The 22,348-nt window shown below is 41.6% G+C and overlaps 1 protein-coding gene across 1 annotated transcript in view; it reads left to right on the forward strand.

Annotated features, from left to right (window-relative positions):
* The first annotated feature begins 9,195 nt into the window (after positions 1-9,195).
* C9 (complement C9) overlaps positions 9,196-22,348 on the forward strand; it is a 40,880-nt gene continuing 27,727 nt past the window's right edge. Inside the window, exon 1 of the mRNA XM_090276153.1 lies at positions 9,196-9,316. Within this exon, the coding sequence (XP_090132279.1) occupies positions 9,234-9,316 (83 nt within the window). The 5' untranslated portion in view covers positions 9,196-9,233. The remainder of the gene's footprint in view (positions 9,317-22,348) is intronic.

Below are 22,348 nucleotides of genomic sequence, written 5' to 3' on the forward strand. Positions count from 1 at the left end.
GACCTTCTCGTAATTGCTAATCCCAGTTACTATCATTGCAAATGGGACAACCTTTATCTTTTCTGTGGAATAAGGGGCCATCCTCTTGAGCAGTTAACCAGAAAACCTGAACTCAACTCAGCAGTGAAGGACAACACATCACAAAGTTAAATGTGATTGTGCCAAACATATTAGGTGCTTATTTGGGTCATGCTAGACCTTTATCAAGTAACTGGAAAACTTTTCTTGAAGCCACAATGTCATAGTTAGTTAGAAGATAAATAGGAAAAGAAAAAACAAAAAACCTGCAAACAATTACTTGCTCTTATTATTAAAAATCTAATATCTGTAATATTTTTCTCCTCCTAACCTTGGAAGCTTTCCTAGTTCATGTTCAGTCCTATTGTTAGCACGGTTCTGAAGGGTTTGTTCTTGCCAAAGTGAGTTATGTTTGTTTATGTTGGGTTTTTAATGTTGTCTCTTGACCCCTAATGCTCAGGTTCTGGTGGGTGCGATTTGACCACATACAATGTAACCTTTACGTAGAAAAAGGATGATCGCTCAGGATCTAAATACGATGGTGGCTTCACGAACTTCTATTAATCAGCCCCAAGTAGTCCAAGCTAAAGTCCTGTGGTTTTATGTTTAATGGTAATAAAATAGTGTATCATGTTTGGCATAATTTTCCATCTGACTTCCTACTCGGTCACTACAAACACAGACTTGAAATAGTATTTTATATGTCCAAATACCTAAATGTGCTAAACTGGAGGCAATTATTTCTAGGTAGTTGAATTTTTGAAAGTAGAAAAAATTTTTAAAGTGATGATCAGCCACTCAATTGTTTTATACATACTTGTTTACTTGTGCACTTTTCTTTATGCAAATAAAGCTATAAATTTACTCATTTCAATAAACTGGAATGGCAAAATCTCTTGTGTTTCCATCGGTTTATTCTAATATTTGACTTTTGTTTTGGGTTGCTGTATTAGGGTCAAGGTATAAAATACACCCATCAAAGGTGAGTGTTAGTTACAATGCATTGTGGATTGTCCCGAAGACAAAGAGAAAGTGGAAATCCATGAGGGGATTATTGTGTGACATCTTTCAATGCCTTATTCTTCTCTCAGACCTACAGACCCTCTTCCTGGGAGTTTCATGGGCGTCCGATGGATAAGCCCTGTGCCAGAACAACTTCAGCCTATGTCAGGACCAAGAATCATTCAATAGTGAACTCTTGGCTCATGTATTTTACCCTTTGCCTACTCTTGTTCATACTTGACCTCATGAAGACACAACTGTGGACTGGCCCAGGCTGGTGCAGGCCATTCAGGGGAACTTCTATATGAGGTGGGCTAGCCAATAATGATCAGGTATCTTTAGCAGTAGGACAGTCTTTTTTTATTTTATTTTATTTTATTTTTTTAGGAAGAGATGAAGGACGGAAGAGAGAGATCAACTTTTTAAGTATATTTTATTGATTATGTTGTTACACAAGTTCCAATTTTTTCCCCCGTTGCTTCCCTCTGCCCAGTGCTCCCTTCCCTCCAGCAATCCCACCTAGTTCATGTCCATGGGTCGTGCATATAAGTTCTATAGCTTCACCCTTTCCTATATTATTCTTAACTTCACCCTGTCTATATTGTACCAACCAATTATACTTCTTAATCCCTGTACCATTTCCCCATTCCTTTCCCTCCCCCTCCCAGCTGATAACCCTTCAAATGATCCCCACACCTCTGATTCTGTTCCTATTCTGTTTTGCTTAGGTGGATTTTGTTTTTATTTTTTAGATTCAGTTGTTGATAGTTGTCAATTTGTTGTTATCTTTGTGTTCATAGTTTTGATCTTTTTCTAAGTAAGTCCCTTGACATTTCATATAATAATGGCTTGGTGATAATGAACTCCTTTAGCCTTACCTTGTCTGGGAAGCACTTCATCTGCCCTTCCATTCTAAATGATACCTTTGCTGGATAGAGTAATCTTGGCCACAGGTTGCCTTGAATCACACTGAATATTGTTTGCCATTACCTCTGTGCCTACAAAGTGTTCTCTGAGAAATCAGCTGATAGTCCTATAGGCACTCCCCTGTACGCAACGCTCCACCTCTCTCTTGCTGCCTCCCGGACTCTGTCTTTATCTTTCACCTTTGGCATCTCAGTCATGACGCATCCTGGTGTGGTCCCCTCTTGATCCAGCTCACCTGGGACCCTCTGTGCTTCCTGGGCCTGTATGTCCATCTCCTTTGCAAAATTTGGGAAGTTTTCCTCATTTTTTTCAACTCCTGCTTCCTCATTCTGCACTGGTTGACTGTTTTTTTCTTCCTTATGTTCCAAAGCATTGATTTGAACCCCAGTTTTCTTTCCTTCATCATTGGTTTTGTGTGGATTTTCCTTTGTTTCACTTAGTATAGCCTGCACTTCTTCTCTTATGCGTTTGCCATACTCAAGCATATCTGTCAAGCCTGTGAGCATATTTATCATCAGTGTTTTGAATTCTGCATCTGTTAGGTTGTCTATCTCCTCATCTGTTAGGTTGGCTATCTCCTCGTTGCTTAGTTCTCCCATTGGAACCTTGATTCATTCCCCCTTTTGGGCCATACTTCTCTGTCTCCTCATCTTGAGAGGCTCCTGTGTTTGTTTGCCTCCACGTCCCAAGTAGAGCTGTCGCACCTGTTACATTGTGAGGGGCAGAGCCTTAGGTATTAGTCAGTACAGGCCAACCCATTTCACCATGTTGTTGAGCTGTATGTGGGGGAGGGGTCTGAGAAGGAACAATGCTGCCTGCCCAGCACTCGCCCCTTTTCCAGGCACTTCTCCCACTTCTGCACTGAACTAGCACCCCTCTAGCTGCTGCCCTGGCCGTCGTTCCCAGAGTGGGTGGGTCTGTGGACATTCTAGAACCATGGGGGCCCTTTAAACAAGAGGACTCTGCTGAGACCAGCAGTTTCTGCCTCTGCCCCAACCTCCACTGATCTCCACAGTCAGAAGCAATGAGGCTTGATTTTCCCCAGTGCTGGAACCATGGGCTTCGAGGTCTGGTGAGGAGCTGGGAATGCTCCACAGGTGTCCCTCCTGACTTTTTTAAATGTGTGGTTGTGCTTTCTGCTGGCCCGCTGCTGCTGCCACTACACCACGTCCTCTCCGCCCTGGCTCCGCCCCTCCTACCTGTCTGGATGAGTATTTCTTCTTTATATCTTTGTTTCTTGGACTTCCATGCAGCTCAATTTTCTGGAACTTCTAGTTTTCTCTAGTTTTGGGGTAGTTGTGTTCCTTTAGTTGTGGAGGGAGATGTAGTGTGTCTGTCTAGGCCTCCATCTTGGCCATTAAGTCAAGAGATCAATTCTTATTGTTCCACTTATTTATGCACTCATTGGTTGATTCTCACATGTGCCCTGACCAGAGATCAAACCCACAACCTTGGTGTATCAGTACTATGCTCTAACCAATTGAGCTACCTGACTAGGGCCTAATAGTAAGACACTCTGTTTAACTCTCCCCTGTATAAAAGTGTAAGGCTCTCATCCTTTTCAAGAAGACCTAGATGTATGAGGAAGATGACCCCAAGAAGTCTGTGTGTTAAACTTCACTCCTCTAGGAATAAGACAGACTTGGTGTGTGTGTCTGTTGGGGAAGGGAGGATCACTGATTGGTGTTTACTATTATGGGATGTTTGATATCAGCTGCCTTACCTTTCCACTTACCTGTAACATCTGGTCTCTTTCTGACAACAATGAGTAGAACACAGAGACAAACACTCCACACAAAAGCAGCTTCCTGAGAGCCACAGAGGGAGAAGGCTGCTGATAAGAGCATGTTGCACAAATTATCTGACTTAGCCCGAGGCTCTGCACTGTGTCTCACCCACGAAGCCCATGCGCCATTTCCAGGTGGCTTAATCTTTAAAATCTTGCCAGAGGTTAACCCTTGCACATGTATAGAGGGGAGGATATTCACTTCAGCATAGTAGTAGGAACTACTGTTGACCAGGCAGAGGAAGGTGCTTACTTAAGTGTCTGAGTGAAGAGGAAACAGACCTCTTCTTTATGGTCTCTTTAGCCACAGGGGCTACTCACAGCTGTATGCCAGAAGCTGAGCTTTCGTGATAACCCTATTCTCCCTGGAAGAGGGTTTCAGTTAGGCATCAGAGAGATCTAAGCTAAAAGCTGACCTTTAACTGTCAGCATGTCCCCATATTTTTCTCATAGAGGTGATACGAAGAGAGCAGATACTGATCGCCTCAAGGTAACTTTGCATCTGTGATGGGCTTTACCATTTACACAGTGTGACTTCACCCTGTAGATCTCATTACCCTGTGAGGTGGGATCTGCTTCTCTTCTCTCACGTCTGAGAGGGGCAGCTGTGCTACAAAATGGCTGTGACTTGCTCCAACTCTTGAGTAAGTGGTTTCCATGGTATTTTATCGTAACGCTGTGCATTGTCAGTGATTTCAACTCTTCCATCAAAATGTGAACTGTGGTGTCTAGAGAGAGCTAAACAGAGCACAGTGCTGTGTCTTTCTTGTGCTCAACACGGTTGGGGGGGGGGCACAGAGCACAGGTAACTCAGGAGTTGATTGACCCTGCAATAAACCGATGAGTGAGGACTCTGACCCAAATTCCCGGAATAGGGTCAATACAAAGTCTTCTAGTGACAGATGGGAGCTCCCCAAAAGTCCGTGGCAAATATTTAAGCTATTGCTACTGGAAGAGATTGCTAAATAATAACACACCTAATTCCTGCTGTGAAAGGTTTTAACTAAGTCTCTTCCATTAAAAATAACTAAGACTCATGTTCTGAGCTGATCTGTCAAACATGGACACACACAGGTCTGTGTACTGGCCCCAGCCTGTTCACATGTCCTGTTCATATGTTCAATGCTGATAGATAAGGACCAGCTATGTGTCAACTCACCCAGTGAGGGACCGAGCCCCTTATCTGTCCTTACTGCTCTGGAATTGTGCACTTAATTACTAAACCTCTCCCATGTCTTGAAATCACATGAGAACCAGTGTCTGAGAAGATAACAATATGGGCTCCTCAGTGTCAAAGAAACACGGCTTCTGCGGTGACCAAAGATGAGGTGGTTATAAAAGAAGAAAAACAAAACCCTGATTTGGGAAGTTTTCATGGCAAATTTTCCTCATGTCGTTAGTCATGAAATTTTATATCAATTCTCTTTTCATCTCATTGATTTCAACAGAAATTATTCAAGGGAAATTATTGCCATTCTAAAAGTTACCTGGTGACCTGACTGGGCCGAAACCCAGTTGCGGATGTTTCTGAGGTCTGTCTAAGGCTGCCTCTGCCTAGTACCAACTCACACTGATTGGCCAGCCCAGAACCTTTTGTGTGGAACAGGGGAGCTAATGGAGCAGGAGGAGATGGAGGATGGAAGGGTTGATATGACATTTGCCTTTCAGTCTTCATCTCAGAGAGACTAGGTTAGAGCCTTGATGGTAGAAATGATGGGGCTAAAGGCAGGAGGATTGTCTTCTTTTGATCAAAGATCCTGGGCACCGGCCGGCAGTTTATAAACCACAGGCCCAGTAGTAAAAATTGACTACAGTAATGGAAAGGCTTACAGTGGCTAAAATTATTTGAGGGGTATTTTTCTCACATAAAAATCTAGATTATCCCTGACCAGTGTGGCTCAGTTGGTTGGGCATGTTCCCTCAGAACAAAGGGTCACTGGTTCAATTCCTGGTCAGGGCATGTGCCTGGGTTGTGGGTTCATCCCCAGAGGGGGCACATATGAGAGGCCACCAATCGATGTTTCTCTCTCACCTTAGTGTTTCCCTCTCTTTCTGTCTCCTTTCCCCGGTCTCTATAAATAAATAAATAAATAAATAAATAAATAAATAAATTTCTTGACGATGGAGATTAGTGGCTTCTGGTTTGGGCTCAAGGATACAGACTTTTCCTAGCTTTTCACTCCAACCTTTGCAGATTTGGCTCTCTGGTCTGGTGTTTCCTGCTTACCAGTCACAAAATGGCTGCCTAGATCCAAACATGATGTTAATGTTCAAGGAGGGCAGGAAGGAGAAAGGCAGCCTAATTCAATGTTTTCTCCTTACACTAGGCATTTCAGTTTTCCTCGAGGGTTCCCAGAAGACTTCAGCTACGTCTCTGTCTAGTCTCTGTCTCTTGGCCATTGCTAGGTGCAAGGGAGGCTGGGAAATCAAGTGCAAAGTTGTACCAATTTCTATGGTGAAGATAGTTATGGAAGAGGCATGACTGGCTGGATAATTTGTGAGGCCTAAGACAAAATAAAAAATCCACTGTGCAAAAAGCAGGAAAGGAGTGCCATTAAAGACATTAACATACGAACTTCCTTTCTTCTTTCTCCAATCTCTCTCATGTCATGATGTATTTTATCTGCTACTTAATGTTCCAAATAAAGGGCAATTAAAATGCAAAGTATTCGCATGAATTTTACCACCCATCTTTAACTCATAAGTGGATCCATTGACATCCCCCAATTTGCATTTCCTAATTCCTACATTCATGTGAATTTCCTTCCAGTCAGATGGTAGAAACACGGCACAAAACTAACTGAGCTGTTTTTAATTCACTTCCTGACACATGTACATTCTACAGTTCACTCTAGTTTACTAATAAGTAAAGAAAGATTTAGGGGGGAGAAGTTATAGAGTGTGCTATTCTTTTCTTTTCTTCTATGTCATTATATTCAGCATGAGTAGATGGCTAGTGCAAGAAAGTGATCTTAGTAAGAAGGGTAGGACAGTGTTTCTTGGCCATTCATGATTCTTTTTGTGTGGAAGCAAGTTCTAGTTCAAAGGAACAGTGTGCCTCTCAGAGCTGTCACATACTCAGTCATGGACATGACATGCTTACCTTACATCTGCTTTAGCTTGGAGTTACAGAACTTGCACAGATTGTACGTTCGCCTGAATTTTGTGTTTATGGGGCAACATAAACACTGTGTACCAATGGGGTGATGTTTGCCATGTGTATTTCCTCTGTTCGTGGGTATACTTCATTTTTCTCTCAGACTTTGCTTTCAAAACAAAAGTTCAAACATAAAAGTGAGAACTTCAAGAGCATTAAACCAGGTCGAGGTCCTTCTGAGTGCTGAACCCTGTGCACGGGGCAGGTGGCATGCCTGTGACACCAGCCTTGGCAAGAAGGCCTTGGAGATGGGTGCTGGAGGAGCCAGTGTGACTCCCACATGCCCAGATGACAGTTTAACCCAGTGTTGGCCCCCCTCCAAATGCAGATCACAAAAGTCTCTGGGCAGAACCCCCCTCTCCCCGGGGTGAGGTCCCTTGACTGGAAAGTGGAAGCTAAAGGACACAGAGCACTGACTGGTTTCTGTGTGTTGGTACCATGAGGATTACCAGAGAGGATAAAGTTCAGAAGGAGGCAGGGAACTAAAAAGCCACTGCACAGCCGGCGTTCATGTTGGCATCTCCTAATCTGCATGCCAAGGGACGTGCCATTTCAGCTGGAAAGACACTGAGGGGAGGACTGCGAGACTCCTGAGCTCTGCCCCCTGAAGGGCTCCCTCACTCTCCATTTCACGTCGTCACAAGCACGATACTGCCAGGTTTGAGAAACAGCAGTGGGTTCTGGGAGGCGTCGCGGGAGTCACCTGCAGACTCTGTTCTGGGTGTATTATAATAGGCTGTTTAATTGTTATATCAACTCCATGAGGTGCGCGGCCACCACCACCATCACCCCTGTTGCCTAGAAGAGGACACTGAGACGCAAAAAAACTCGATGAACCGGGCAACATCATAGAGCTGGTGAGTGGCTAAAGGGAAGTCCCGCCCCCGCCTCCCCTGTTCTTGTGCTGAACCTCAGATGGCCCACTTAACCACTCACTCTGCCGCCTCCCAAACTGGCACCATCCCCCTGTGGGAGCGTATCTTACATTCACCAACACTTCCTTCTCGCCATAGTACTATTCTTGTGCTTCCCAAAATCAAGATGCTTGTCAGAAGCATGGAGGGAAAGTGTCTTTCGTTCACTTTTAATTCAGCGAGTTAATCCTCCTTTGGCTTCTCCAGAGCTCACTTTCAGAATGGATGATCACGTCAAAGTTTGAGTTTGCTAGTTCTCAATGGGACACATCAATTTAACCTCACGTGTAGTGCATTCTAACTTAGGTTTTACCTGCCAGCATGTTTCAGTGTTTTTAATGCAAACCTTGGACTGCTCACAATGAAAGAGGGGTTATGAGCAAAGTTCCCCCAATTTCTTCCGCGTTATAGATAGCAAACCATCCTGCACCTGCTTACCATCAGGTCAGATGCACGTTCATGGTCAATGAGGAAGTTCAACTGCACAAGCCCCTTTAATAAGAGGCTAGTTTCATCAAAATCTAACATCCAATGGTATCATGCTCTCAGTGAACTGAGTGAACCTATGTCTTGATCACACATGGTTTACATCAACTCCTCCTGAGTTCTTCAGAATTTGTCTCAGGTCCCCAAGTCATTCTATTATGCAAACAGTATTTTAAAGGCAGCTGTGAGGACCACATTTTCAGGTACTTTCCAAAACACCTCACCCTTCCCACAAGTCCCAGAGTACATGCAAAAATCAGGAAGTAAGGGCTGGGAGGCATCCTTTGTGATGGGTTGGAGCAAATTGTTCCATCTCGGAATCTATTGTGCTGACAGAATCGATCCTGTGTTTCTCGACCAGATCCTCCTAGAGAATGATGTAAATGCCTTAGGGGGTTACCTGAATTCTCCAGGAGGATGCACTCTGCCTACAAAGAAAGGCTCTAAGGGCGTTTGACACTCTGCCTTTGCCATCTGTGCAAATGCGCCCCACAGCTCACTTCCACGTTGGACCTGGGTCTGACCCCCTTTCCAGCAGTGCGGTTCTCCTGCAATTTGAGTTGATGCTTCTGTGGAAATCATCCACAGACCTCTTTATCCCAAAGGACATGCTCTCTTTGCTTCCCTCTCAGCATCTCCAAAGATGAGCAACACTAGGGTTTAGTTTTGTTTGTGCGTTTTTGTTTTTCACACAACATTGCTGCTAATCTTAGCCAATTTAGCATTTGCGGGCTCCTTGCTTGATTATACTTGTTAATACGAGAAAACAGTAGGCTGAGAATTATGAAATGTCTTCTCTCTGATTGGACTTTGCACTCAGGAGAGCAATTCAACAGAAAACCTGATCAAAAACAAACAGCTGCTCTGGTACTCTTGCCCTTTGCTTATAAATGCCACCACGGACCCGGCTAGCCATTCCACTCAAAGCTGCCTAACTAGACAGATGTCGGCCGGCCCAGGGCTTGTTTTCGCCATATTAATATGCACATTAGAAATCAGTGTCCTGACAGCGGGGCCAACTCCCAGGTGAGTCCCTCTTGTGTTTGTCTCTGCAATTTCACTGTGGGCTTTGTTACTTCAAGGTCTACTTCTTAACAACAAAGCAGGATAACAAAAAAAAATTTTTTAACTCACATTGAGATATGCAGCCCCAGAATTTAAATTTTGAAAAAGAATAAGAACAGGCATGGGGTGCATCTTTGAGAGTTTTCTAAGCAAACCTGCTGCTCTTCCCAAGGATTTCTTTGAAACAAGGTATTCAAATGTTAAGGCTGAGATGTCTTTAAGTACCTGGAATTCTAAAACAAAGCTGATTTTTACTCGAGTATGGTAAAGCTGGGTTTATCATTGTCTAATGCTCAAGAAGCTTAAAGCAAAGGAAATTCACTTTTCCCACGCTCTGCCTCAGTGTCTACCACTGAGCCATGGCATCCATTCCCCATGTGTCCATACATTAGGCAAAAGGGAACCATCTTTGCTTCTCTTTCTTGATATCCCAAATTGTGTCCCAAGGCTTTGTCCTTGGGAATAGGGTGGAGTTTCTTCCATTCAAGAAGAATCACCACAGCTCAGACCTGGTGCACATGCATCCAGCAAAGAAACTTTCTTTCTCTCCTTTTGCTCTGATCCTAATTGGAAACACAAAGCCCATGACAAGCCAATCAAGAAAATAAATAAACCAGACAATGCTGAACACCTACACTGTACCCAGAATTGCTGGAGAACAGAGCTGCCTGACCCCAGATGGCATGATGTGATCTGGCGGTGGGATTGAAGTAATCTGGGCTTTGACAGGAGAATGGGGGGAAATCATATTCCCAAACGCTGCCCTCTGTCCAGATATAACTGTGACCTGCATTCAATTCTTCTTCTGTCGTTTGACTGTTGGTTTAACCAAATTCTATTTGGGACTCTGGTATCCATCGTAAGCATGTCTTTCCTGCCTCTCGGCTGCACTGGAGGCTGCCTCTCTGCCTGGGCCCCCTCGGCACATTGTTTGCCCACAGGGCTTCATCTTCCAGGGGTGGGCACACAGGGGTGCTACCCAGACCAGTGAGGGCTTGAGTCAAGTGCTCCCCCAGGCTTTCCTTCACCCCATCTCTTCCTCTTTCCACGTCATCGAAGAAACATTGTCCCACTTAGGTAGGTAGTATGCTCATTTGCTGGGCAGAAGTACAAAGTGGAGCTGGGAAGCCAGCTCCTGAAAGTTGCTTTAGCTCCTTATACTTATCCTGACCTTTTCTTAAGTTAAAAAAAAAAAAAAAATTTAAGCAACCCACATTCCTGGATTGTGAGTCCTGCTGATTAAAAATGAGAGGCTGTGGGGAAAGCTTCAACTGCTTTGAAGTTTGTACCCCCTGGGTCCTGGCCCCGCTCAGCTGTCTCAGGGAAGACCAGCAATCCCCCTTGGCTGGCCCCCAGCTCTGAGCAGCTGCACTGCACAGTTGGACTTGGCTTTGTGCACCACACTGCCATTGCCCTGGTGAGTTTCTTAGGGCTGCGCTGCTCTGAACACTCCCTGTTCTGCCCTTTGGTACAGGCTTGAGGTCAAAACAGAGTGTTCAGATCAGTCTTGAAGTGAGATGCACAGTTCAAACAAAAAACCAAAGTTACAAATAATGTTTTTTAATGCCAATTTGATTAGAATGGAGCACAAGGCTTCCCAACCTCAGTTCAAGGCCACAGCTTACAAACTGGCTGCAGGTTTAGGCAAGCTATTCCAACTCTATACTTCCGTTCTTTTGTCTATAAGATGGTAATTGTATTCATTCCCTAGTATCACAAACTGAATGGCTTCAAGCAACAGAAATGTATTGCCTCACCTTTCTGGAGGCTAGAAGTCCAAAATTAAGTTATGGGCAGGGCCATGCTTCCTCCAAGACTCTGGGAAGGATCCTTCTTAGTTTCCAGTGGTGGCCAGCTATCCTTGGCATCTCTTGGCTTGCAGCTAATTGTTCCAATCTCTGCCTCTGTCATCACAAGGCCATCTTCATGTCATCTTCCCTCTGTGCACATCCGTCTGAGGCTGAATGTCCTCTTTTTATGAGGACACCAGTCATATTGGATTAGGGCCCACCCTCATGACTGTATTTTAACTTGATTTTTCTCTGTAAAGACCCTCTTTCCAAATAAGGTCACATTCTGAGGTAAGGGAGTTAGTATTTCAACAATTTGACAGGGATGGCACCTACCTAATAAAGCTTTTTGGGAAACTTCAATAGTATATTTCCATGTCTTGTACTTGCAACATCTGTGCCTGCCATGTGGTAGGAATTTTATAAATGTGAAGTATTCTGTAAAATAATACTATTGCTGCTCCTTTCACTGTGGTACGCCTTCTGGTTCAGGAGATGAAGGGATGGCGTTGCAGCTCGCATCCACGTTGCTGCAGGCTTTTCATCTTGAAGTCACAGCTACTGCGAGCTATTGCTGCTAGTGCACTGAGGGAGATTCTCAGTGGCCATTTGTTCCCAAACTTGAGCATGCCTTTGAGAGCAGCTCATGAGGGAGCCATGATCTCTTATGTTTCTCGAGGCAGAATAGAAATATTAGAAACCACTGTGTTAATAGAATAGCTCATAACGCAGATCCTGGAGCCAGGTGACCTGATTTTAATTCCAGGGTCCACAGTTTACTAGTTATGGGGCCTTAGGCAAATTCCTTAACTTCTCTAATTCTGTTCTTCACCTGGAAAATGAGAATAAAATTGTGACATGCAGGAAAAAAATCCCTGAGATAGTACATGCAATGTGCTCAGCCCAGTGACAGGCAGCGGTTAAGTGTATGATGAGTATAGCTATCATTGTATTTTTTCTTTTTAATTTTAAAGTAACAATATATTTACATGCGTGAAGGATCAAAAACTATAATGAGGAATATATTAAGAAGCCTTAATGTCCCTACTCATAACTTTTCGTGAGATCTGTGTGTGATTATAGGTAAAGTACCTAGAACACTTCCAACATCCACCTCACCCTTTGCCTATAGGGAACCACTTTATTAGTTTATAACCTTACTCTCCCCCTTTCTTTCTTAAAGATATCATATTATATAAAATACCTCGTACTTTACTTTTTTCTTTTTACTTTATGATATAGTCTGGGGACCTATCTGTATCAGTAGAGAAGGAACTTCCTCATTCTCCTCACACCTGATTAATTTTCCATTGTGTGGCTATACCATTCAGATAACCGTCTTTTACTGAACATTTGGGTTGCTTCCAATCTTTTGCCATGAATAACCTTATTTATTTATGATTCTGCAAGTAGATTATTATACCTGAGGACTAATTCCCAGAAGCAATGTAACTGGGTCAAAAGGTAACCAATCTCCTTGGTGACCTCTCTAAAATTTCCCCGTGGCCCTGTGGAATTTGTATTATTTTGCACTTTGGCCAGAATTGTATGATAATACAAATAAGTGGAAGAATATACCATGCTCAAGAATGAGAAGAATTAATATTATAAAAATGTCTTTACTACTTAATGTAGCATACAGATTCAATGCAATCCTTATTAAAATACCAATGGCATTCTTCTCAAAATTAGAACAAGTAATCCTAAAATGTATATGAAACCACAAGACTCCAAATAGCCAAAGAGATCTTGAGGAAAGAACAAAGGGAAAGGTGTCACATTCCCTCTATGACACTATACACAAAGCTGCAATAATGAAAACGGTGGTGCTGGCATAAAACCAGATATACAGATCAACGGAATAAGATAGAGAGCCCAGAAGTACATCCTTGCTTATATAGTCAATCTACAGCAAAGGAGGCAAACATATACAATGAGATAAAGACAGTCTCTTCAATGAGTGATGTTAGCAAAACTGCAAAAAATGAAATTGGGCCACTTTCTTATACCACGTACAAAAATAAATGTTCATTGCAGAACTTCTAGTAATAGCCAAAATATGGACGTAACCCAGGTGTCCACCAACAGATGAATGGATAAAGAAGATGTGGTAGATACATTCAGTGGAATATTATTCAGGAATAAAAAAGAATAAAATCTTGATTTGCAACAACATGGATGGACCTAGAGGGTATTATGATGAGTGAAATAAGACAAAGACAAATACCAAATGATTTTATTCATATGTGGAATCTTTTTTAAAAATGAAATAAATTATTAAGCAAAATAAAACAAAACAAAAACAGATCCATAGATACAGAGAACAAGCTGAGGGTTGCCAGGGGAGAAGGAGTAGATGATGGAAAAGAAATTTTTTTTATTTTTTTTAAAGAATGCCTGTTTCCCCACAACCCTGTGAATAGGATCTCTAGGCCAACCATTTTATTTTTGCCAATCTTAGAATAAAAAATAAAGGTATATTTGAATAGTTTTAATTTGCCTTTCTATTACTAAGTGAGGGTGCACATCTTTTCATCTGTTTAAAGGCCTTTTTGTGACCTATCCATGTCTTTTGTTTATTTTCCTGCTCAGTCTCTTGTCTTTCTCTTAGGGATTTCTATGACCATTTTATAAATTAGTCTCTGAGATGAATTACAAACACGTTTTCCCCAGTTTGTCATTTATCTTTTGGCTGTAGACATGATGTGTTTTTAGTATGGTGAAAATTTTCATATTGATTTTATTCTTCACTTTTCAAATAGTTCAGAAGCAGTATTAGACTGGGAGTTGGAAATCCTGACAGTGGCCAGATATGTGTCTGAGTTTGAATCCTAACTTAGTCACCAAGTACACTCTGCTGGGTAACATGAGGAAAACTACTTGCCATCTCTGGAGTTCGGTTCATTGTTTTTAAACTGTAATATTACTAGTAGTAGATATCTCATAGGGCTGATTTAAAAATTGAGATAACGAATATAAAGGCTTCAAAGAATTCCTGACATAAACTAAGGACTCATAATTGCAATCAATTATTGTTCGGTTTATCTTTTTTTAAGTATATTTTATTGATTATGTTGTTACAGTTGTTCCAATTTTTTTCTTCCCTTTGCTCCCCTCTGTCCATTACCCCCCTTCCCTCCAGCAATCCCACCCCTCTTAGTTCATGTCCATGGGTCGTGCGTATAAGTTCTTTGGATTCACCCTTTCCTATATTATTCTTAACTTCCTCCCTGTCTATTTTGTATCAAGAAATTATGCTTCTTAATGCCTACACAATTTCCCCATTTCTCCCCCTTCCCCCTCCCAGCTGGTAACCCTCCAAATGATCCCCAGACCTATGATTCTCTTCCTATTCTGGTTTGCTTAGTAGGATTTTGTTTTTATTTTTTAGATTCAATTGTTGAGAGTTGTGAGTTTGTTGTCATTTTAATGTTCATAATTTTAATCTTTTTCTTAAGTAAGTCCCTTTGACATTTTATATAATAATGGCTTAGTGATGATGAACTCCTTTAACTTCACCTTGTCTGGGAAGCACTTCATCTGCCCTTCCATTCTAAAGGACAGCTTTGCTAGATAGAATAGTGTTGGTTGTAGGTCCTTGCTTTTCATTACATTGAATACTTCTTGCCAGTCCCTTCTTGCCCGAAACATTTCTTTTGAGAAATCAGCTGATAGTCTTATAGGCACCCCTTTGTAAGTAATCCTCTGCTTTTCTATGCTGCTTTTAAGATTCTCTCTTTATCTTGAAACTTTGGCATTTTAATTATGATGTGTGTTGGTGTGGTCCTCTTGGGTCTAGCTTGTTTGGGACTCTCTGTGCTTCCTGGACTTATATATCTATTTCCTTCACCAGACTTGGGAAGTTTTCCTTCATTATATTTTCGCATAAAGTTTCAATTTCTTGCTCTTCCTCTTCTGCTTCTGGCACCCCTATGGTTCAGATGTTGGTATGTTTAAACTTGTCACAAAGGTTCCTAAGCCCCTCCTCATTGTTTTCAATTCTTGTTTCCTCATTCTGTACTGGTTGGCTGTTTATTTTTTTTTTTCTTCCTTATGTTCCAAATCATTGATTTAAACACCACTTTCCTTCCCTTCATCATTGGTTTTGTGTGGATTTGCCTTCATTTCATTTAGTGTAACCTTCATTTCCTCCCTTATGTGTTTGCCATACTCAAGCATATCTGTCAAGCCTGTGAGCATATTTATCACCAGTGTTTTGAACTCTATGTCTGTTAGGTTGGCTATCTCCTCCTTGCTTAGTTCTCCAACAAGAACTTTGGTCCATTCTCTCTTTTGGGCCATAATTCTCTGTCTTCTCATCTTTACAGGCTTCTGTGTTTGTTTGCCTCTGTGTCTTACGTAGAGCTGTTACACCTGTTGTATTGTAAGGGGCAGAGCCTTAGGTATTTGTCAGTACAGGGCAACCTGTTTCATCACGTTGTGGCTCTGTATGTGGGGAGTGATCTGAGAGGGAACAATGCCACTTGCTTAGCACTCTCCACTTTTCCAGGCACTTCTCCCACTTTCATATGGGACTGGCATCCCTCTTGCTGTTGCCCTGGCTGTCATTCCCAGAGTGAGTGAGTCTGAGAATGTACTAGGACTGTGGGGGCCCTTTAAACAAGTGGGCTCTACTGATAGACTGGCAGTTTCTTCCTCTGCCCTAACGTCCACTGGTTTTCACAGTCAGAAGCAATGAGGCTTTAGTTTCCCCAGCTTTGGGATCGTGAGCTGTGCAATCCAGTCTGGTGCTGGGAGTGCTCCCCAGGTGTCCCTCCTGACTTATAAAATATGTGACTGCTCTTTCTGCTGGCCTGCTGTTGTCTCAGCTGCTGCCACCTCCACACTGCATCCTCTCCACCCCGGCTCCGTCCCTCTTAGCTGTCTAGATGAGTATTTCTTCTTTATATCTTTGTTATTGGACTTCTTGTACAGCTCAACATTCTGGAAGTTCTGGTTGCCTCAAGTTTTGAGGTAGTTGTATTTCTTCTTAGTTGTGGAGGGAGATGCTGCGTGTCTGTCTAGGCCTCCACCTTGGCCAGAAGTCCCGGGATAGCTTTCTCCAATTTATCTTAATTAAATTTATCTCAACAACAGTGAAAAGTACGTAAACACTTATTAATAGAAAATAATGAGTTTAACTATTAAATTGAAGGTATTCTTCTTTGGTTGGTTCCACCTGTGTTTGTGATATCCATATTTAATACACATTAACAGATATTTATTTATCAACTACTACTGTCCATGTATGGTCATTTGTTTGATTTATCCATATTAAGTACAGGTGAACAGATACTTATCAACTACCATCAGCCAAGTATGGTCATTTGTTTATTCATCCATTCAATACAACAAACAGTTACTGAGTTTGCAACATGGGTTAGATGTTGCATCAGTAGCTACAGCGTAACACCTAATGTCTTATGAGGGTCCTTGCCCTCACCGAGCTTACAGTCAGTCTAGTGAGAAATACCAATAAGTAAATGGCAATTGCAACTCAGCTAAGTTCTCTGAATGAAGCCCTTGGTGTTAGGACAGACATGTTCCCAGAAATCCAACCCACCTACTGTGCACTGGATTGCTCTGCTCTAACCTCATCAAGGACTCTGTTCCTTGACTTCTGGCTCCTTTCCTGCATCATCAATAGCTCCCTTTGTTACCGTCAGCATACAGACATGTTGTAACATTTTCACTAAAAGTTAGCTCAATCCTAGCCTAACTCTAGACACACTCACTTACATCCAGTCTCCTGGTGTGAAATACCACTTATATTCTAACAGCTCTCTAACTTATATCTGTGGTGCACACCTCTACCCTGACCCCCATGTCTAAATCCTTAGATTACATGCCTTCTTGAAAATTTAACAGACATCACAAACATAAGGTGTCCAAAACATACCCACTGATTCCACCTGCCCTCACCCAGCCTGTACCACTGTTCACCAAATTACTCATGTAATCTCACCTGAGTAATTACTCAGAATCTCTCCCACTAGCATGTAGGCTCCATGATGGTAAGAATACTGTCTTGTGGTCCCAGCCACTAGAATAATTCATGATACAGAGTAGACCCTCCATAAAGATCGTTAAATGTTGACTCTGAACTGAGATTTAGGACATCGAGAAAGGTCTTGAGAAAAATTAGAGTGTTGGGCATTGCTGTTTTCATCTTGATTAAACAAGCCAGCAGATCTATGGGTCAAGAATACAGTCCTAAATTGCTCCACTCAAAGGAGCTACAGTGTCTTACTTATTGACAGTTAGATTCTTTCTTAGAGCAGGTGTTTCCTGCCGACAACCAAGCATCCTGGAGAGTGGGCTTTTTCTGAGTTTTTCTTTTTCTAAAGCTAGAAGCTTCATGGCAGGGAGATGGGACAAGGCATACATCCGTGGTCCTTTATTTAATGCATTTCTGGCCCAGAGTAACACTGCCTGCCATGTTGATGCACATCACTTTGATCTAGGAAGTGACCATCAGGCTGAGTGTGCAACACTTGGAGACAGGTTTCACTTGATAAATACATTTCATCTAAGAATCCAGAAAGTGCTTTACAAATGCTTCTCTACTCAGTCTAATAGTTTAGCGTGGTGGAAAGTATATGGCGAGTGCTGTCCACGTGCAGTTTTTGTGCTCCAGAAGATTATCTGCACAGTGAGCCAAGGAGGCTGGGGGGGGGGGGTTGGGCTCCGAAGGAGATGTCCAAACCATTTATCTTTTTTTCTTGCTATTGACAGAGTGCAACACATGTCTTTCGCGTAATCTTTTATTTCCTCCTAATAATTTCCTCAAGCCCTGACTTTATTTTAACTCCATGTGTCCAGGTACCTCATGCAGTAAAGGCAAACCAGCTAGGTATTCATACAGTTTTCAGTTTATTTTTGCCTATTTGACATCATGTAGATGTAAGCTTAAAATGCATTCAGGTAAGAATGAGGTTGTCCAATAGATGTGCTTTACCTGGAGCTGTCCTAATTTTTTAAAAAATCCTTACTCACTCAACTGTCCTCATTATCTCAAAATGTCTAAAAACGGTGAGACTGTTGCGTCCAGAAATTACTGAGTAAGCTATGACTTTTTACAGTATTTCAAAGAGGGTCCGGGTGAGTTGGGGAGGGCGGAAGACAAGCATAGGGGACAAGACAAAATTGCAGTGAAGTATGAGGGCAGAGATGCAGATTCTAAATCCTGTTCTACCACGAACTGCCCAACTTTGGGTGAGTCGTATAATTTTCTGGTTTCAGTTTTTCATCTGTAAAACGGAACTGATACCCTCAGTGGTATAAAGATTTAATCAGAAAATGAGCTTTGAACTCAGTCTAGTAAAGCTAGTAGGCAAATATAAGAAATTACTTTATCAAAAAATATTTATTGAGTGTTATGGGCTGAATTTTGTCCTTCCCCTCAATAAATTCATGTGTTAGAGTCCTAATCTCTAGTATCTCAGGATGTGACTGTATTTGGAGATAGGGTCTTTAAAGTGGTTACTAAGCTAAAAATGGGGTCACTAGGATCATCTCTAATCCAATAGTCATATACATATATAAGACTTCTAAGAAGCCCTGGCTGGTGTAGCTCAGTGGATTGAGCACTGGCCTGGGAGCCAAAGGATCACTGGTTCGATTCCCAGTCAGGGCACATGCCTGAGTTGTGGGCAGGGTCCCTGGTTGGAGATGTGCAAGAGGCAACCACACATTGATGTTTCTCTCCCCTTCTTTCTCCCTCCTTTCCCCTAAAAATAAATAAATAAAATAAAATAAAATAAAAAAGACTTCTAAGAAGAGTGAAATTGAACACAGACACATACAGAGTAAAGACAAAATGAACATACGGGGAGATGTTAAAACAAAATGATATGATCATCTAAGTAAGCTATGAAAACAAAAAAGACAGAGCAGATAATCCACTTGAAGGCAACAGCACTTATACTGAAGAAATTAGAAGATATTGAAAAAAATCTATAGAGACGTTAATAGGTAGAGCCTAAAGTAATTCCTGAAACCAATCACTATCCAGCTCAGTGACATTGTCTGATCAATTGTGGCCTCAAGCTTGATTTATTTTGATATAATGAACATCCACACTTAATAACTGCCTAACAGATTTCATGGGTATCCACCAGATGTTGCCAACTGGTGTTTCCCAACATTGTGTGAACATGGGAATCACTTGGCACACCTTTAAAAAACATTGCTGCCTAAAACCTGTCCTCAGAAAGCCTGATTTAATTGATTTGGAGTAAGGGTCACAATTTTATAACCCTATGTTTAATATCTGAGGGATATAAAATGCTATCAATATTGATAATCAGTGCTATAAGTCATACAGGTGCCATTGCCCCTTGATGAAGCCTGTCAGTTTCAGATGCCACCTAAGTTTTATGGAAAAGTTCTAGCAGATAATTTCCTAGTCATGTGGTTTCAGATATACACTAATACTCAGACTTCCAGGAAAGCAAGTTCTTCAAGGAGTTTTGGCAGCCTGTGTCATATATTTTAACTTATACTTTAAAAGATTGATGCTCTTCAAGCCTCCTGAGTTTCTGGATGGTGTAGGCAGGAGTCAGGCATACAAAAATGTTGTCTCCAATCATAAATCCAACCCTAATGACAAGCAATTTTGCACAAATACAATGTGGGTGGTTCACTGTGAGAGCATAACCTAAAGAAACACAAGACTATCCAAAACAAAATGATCAAAGACTTCCCCTTCTTGCATTTCATTGATTTCTTTTAAAAAAAATTTACTGAGCACTTACTACATTGTAAGCACTCGATGCATGCAAGCTGAACAGATTTAAAAGTTTCTTAACTCACTGATATTTTTATCTAGAACATGAGCTCTGTTAGTCTGGGGATTGTGGTTTTTGTTTTATCTTGTTTTGCTATTTTGCATGCCATTATATCTTTGATGCCTAGAAAGTTATAGACAATAATAAACATTTGATGAATCAATAAATAAATGGATAAGTGAGTGAAAAATAAATTAATTAAATGAAAAACAAGGTCTGTCTGGAAAAAGTCCAGCCATTGTTAACATAACAGAACAGTTTGAGTGACATCCCTGTAACCTGGTAACCAAAGAGAGTGGAATGGAAGGCGCCTGCATGAACAATGACAACTTCACTGTACTAGTCAGTGGGGGCGGTAGATGCCATTGAGTGAGCATTCAAAATGACTGAGCAAGTAGAGCAACAAATCATCAAATTTTGCTTTAAGCTTGAACATTATTCTGTGAAAAACTATTTGGATGATTCCAAAGGCCGCAGCTCTGGGCAACTGGTAATTGGCAACTTCATCATGACAACATATGTGCTTACGCAACACATCTCATGGAGAATTTTTTGGCGAAATATCAAATCACCCAGGAGATTTAACCCCCCTACAGCCAAGATTTGGCACCCTGTGAATTCTGGCTTTTCCCAAAACTAAAATCACCTTTTAAAAGGAAAAGATTTCAGACCAATGATGAGATTCAGGGAAATACAATGGGGCAGCTGATGGCAATTGGGAGAACTGTGTGAGGTCCCAAGGTGCCTACTTTGAAGGAGACTGTGGCATCATTGTCCTATGTACGATGTTTCTTGTATCTTGTGTCTTCTTCAATAAATGTCTCTATTTTTCATATTACATGGCCAGATACATTCTAGATAGACTCATGTACATATGTCATTGCAAAGGTGCTGATGATATAGGAAAAGACAAAATGCTATAAGAATATGTACAGAGAAAAATAAATTACACAGGAAGTTAAAGAAAATCCTCAAGGAAAAAAAATGTATATCCAAGATGACATTAATATAAGGAATCAGAAGTAATAGTTTAAAGGCCTGAAGGTATGAGTAAAAGTAGCTCATCTTGGAAATTTCAAGTTCAATGTGGCTGGAACTTCAATAAAGGAAAATGAAGTTGAAGAATTAAGGAGATAGAGCCGTGGACAGTTCTCTGGGCCAGCGGTCCCTAACCTTTTGGGCACCAGGGACTAGTTCGTGGCAGACAAGTTTTCCATGGACCAGTGGTGGGGTGGGGGATGATTTCAGTATGACTCGATTACATTACATTCAAGCTCACCTCCTGCTTTGTGGCCCAGTTTGGGGATCCCTGCCCTAGACCATGTGTCTATTTCCTATTGCAGCTGTAACAAATTTCCACATATTAGTGACTTGAAAAAACACAAATTTATTATCTTAACAATTCTATGAGAAGTCTGAAATGGGTCCAGCGGGGCTATCTGGAGGCTCTAGGGGACAACTTGTTTTCTTGCTTCTTCCAGCTCTTAGAAGCTGCCTCTATATCTTGGCTCACGGGCTCCACCCATCTTCAGAGCCAACAATAGGCAGTGGAGTCCCTTTTTACACTTTGAATGTTGCCTGCCTCGTCTTCTGTCTTCACATCCCTCTGAGCCACTCTTCTGCTTTTGAGCTCACATGTTTGGAATGGGCCCACCCAAATAACACAGGATAATCTCCCCTTAATCACATCTGTGAAGTCCCTTTTCCATATAAAACAACATATTCACAAATTCTGGGGATTTGGGCATCTTTGGGGTCATTACTCTGTCTATCACACCATGTTGGAAAATCTGAACTTTATCTTAAAAGCAAATGAAAGCTACTAAAAGGTTTTCAGTAGGGAAATGGTGTGATAAACACTGCATTAAAAAATATATATCTCTCTGAATGAATTCTGGAAACTGTATTCGAAGGAAACTTTTGTCATCTAGGAGAGATGTAATGTTAGTGTAGACAAGAGAAACATCTACACTAGGTGTAATGAAGGATGGATAGATTTGAGAACCATTCAAGAGACTGTAAACAACAGGCTGTAGTGGTTGATTAGACATGGGAGATGAGCGTGGGGGATTCACGAAAAGACAAGTAACACCCAAGTCTCTACATAGGGTGATTGCCTAAATGGAAATTCTGTTTACCCAGATAATAAATGCAAGGGAAGAGCAGCTTTGAGAGAAGAGGGAAAGTAATTGTTTTGGGATGCTCTGAGTTCTTTGAGCCACAAAGACATTCAACTGCAGATGTTCAACTGGGTGTTCTGTCCAAGAGTTTAAAATTCAGAAGAGATGTTTGAACGGCAGACTTGTGACTGTCTTTAGCATATACATGGAAACCAAACCCCTGGGGAAAGAGTGAAGAGAAAACAAAATCCAAGCACAGGATCTCGAGAAAAAACAGTATTTCAGAGAATATCA

This window comes from Furipterus horrens, unplaced genomic scaffold, assembly GCF_987537825.1.
Source record: "Furipterus horrens unplaced genomic scaffold, mFurHor1.1.pri manual_scaffold_5, whole genome shotgun sequence".
NCBI classification, from domain to species: Eukaryota; Metazoa; Chordata; class Mammalia; order Chiroptera; family Furipteridae; genus Furipterus; species Furipterus horrens.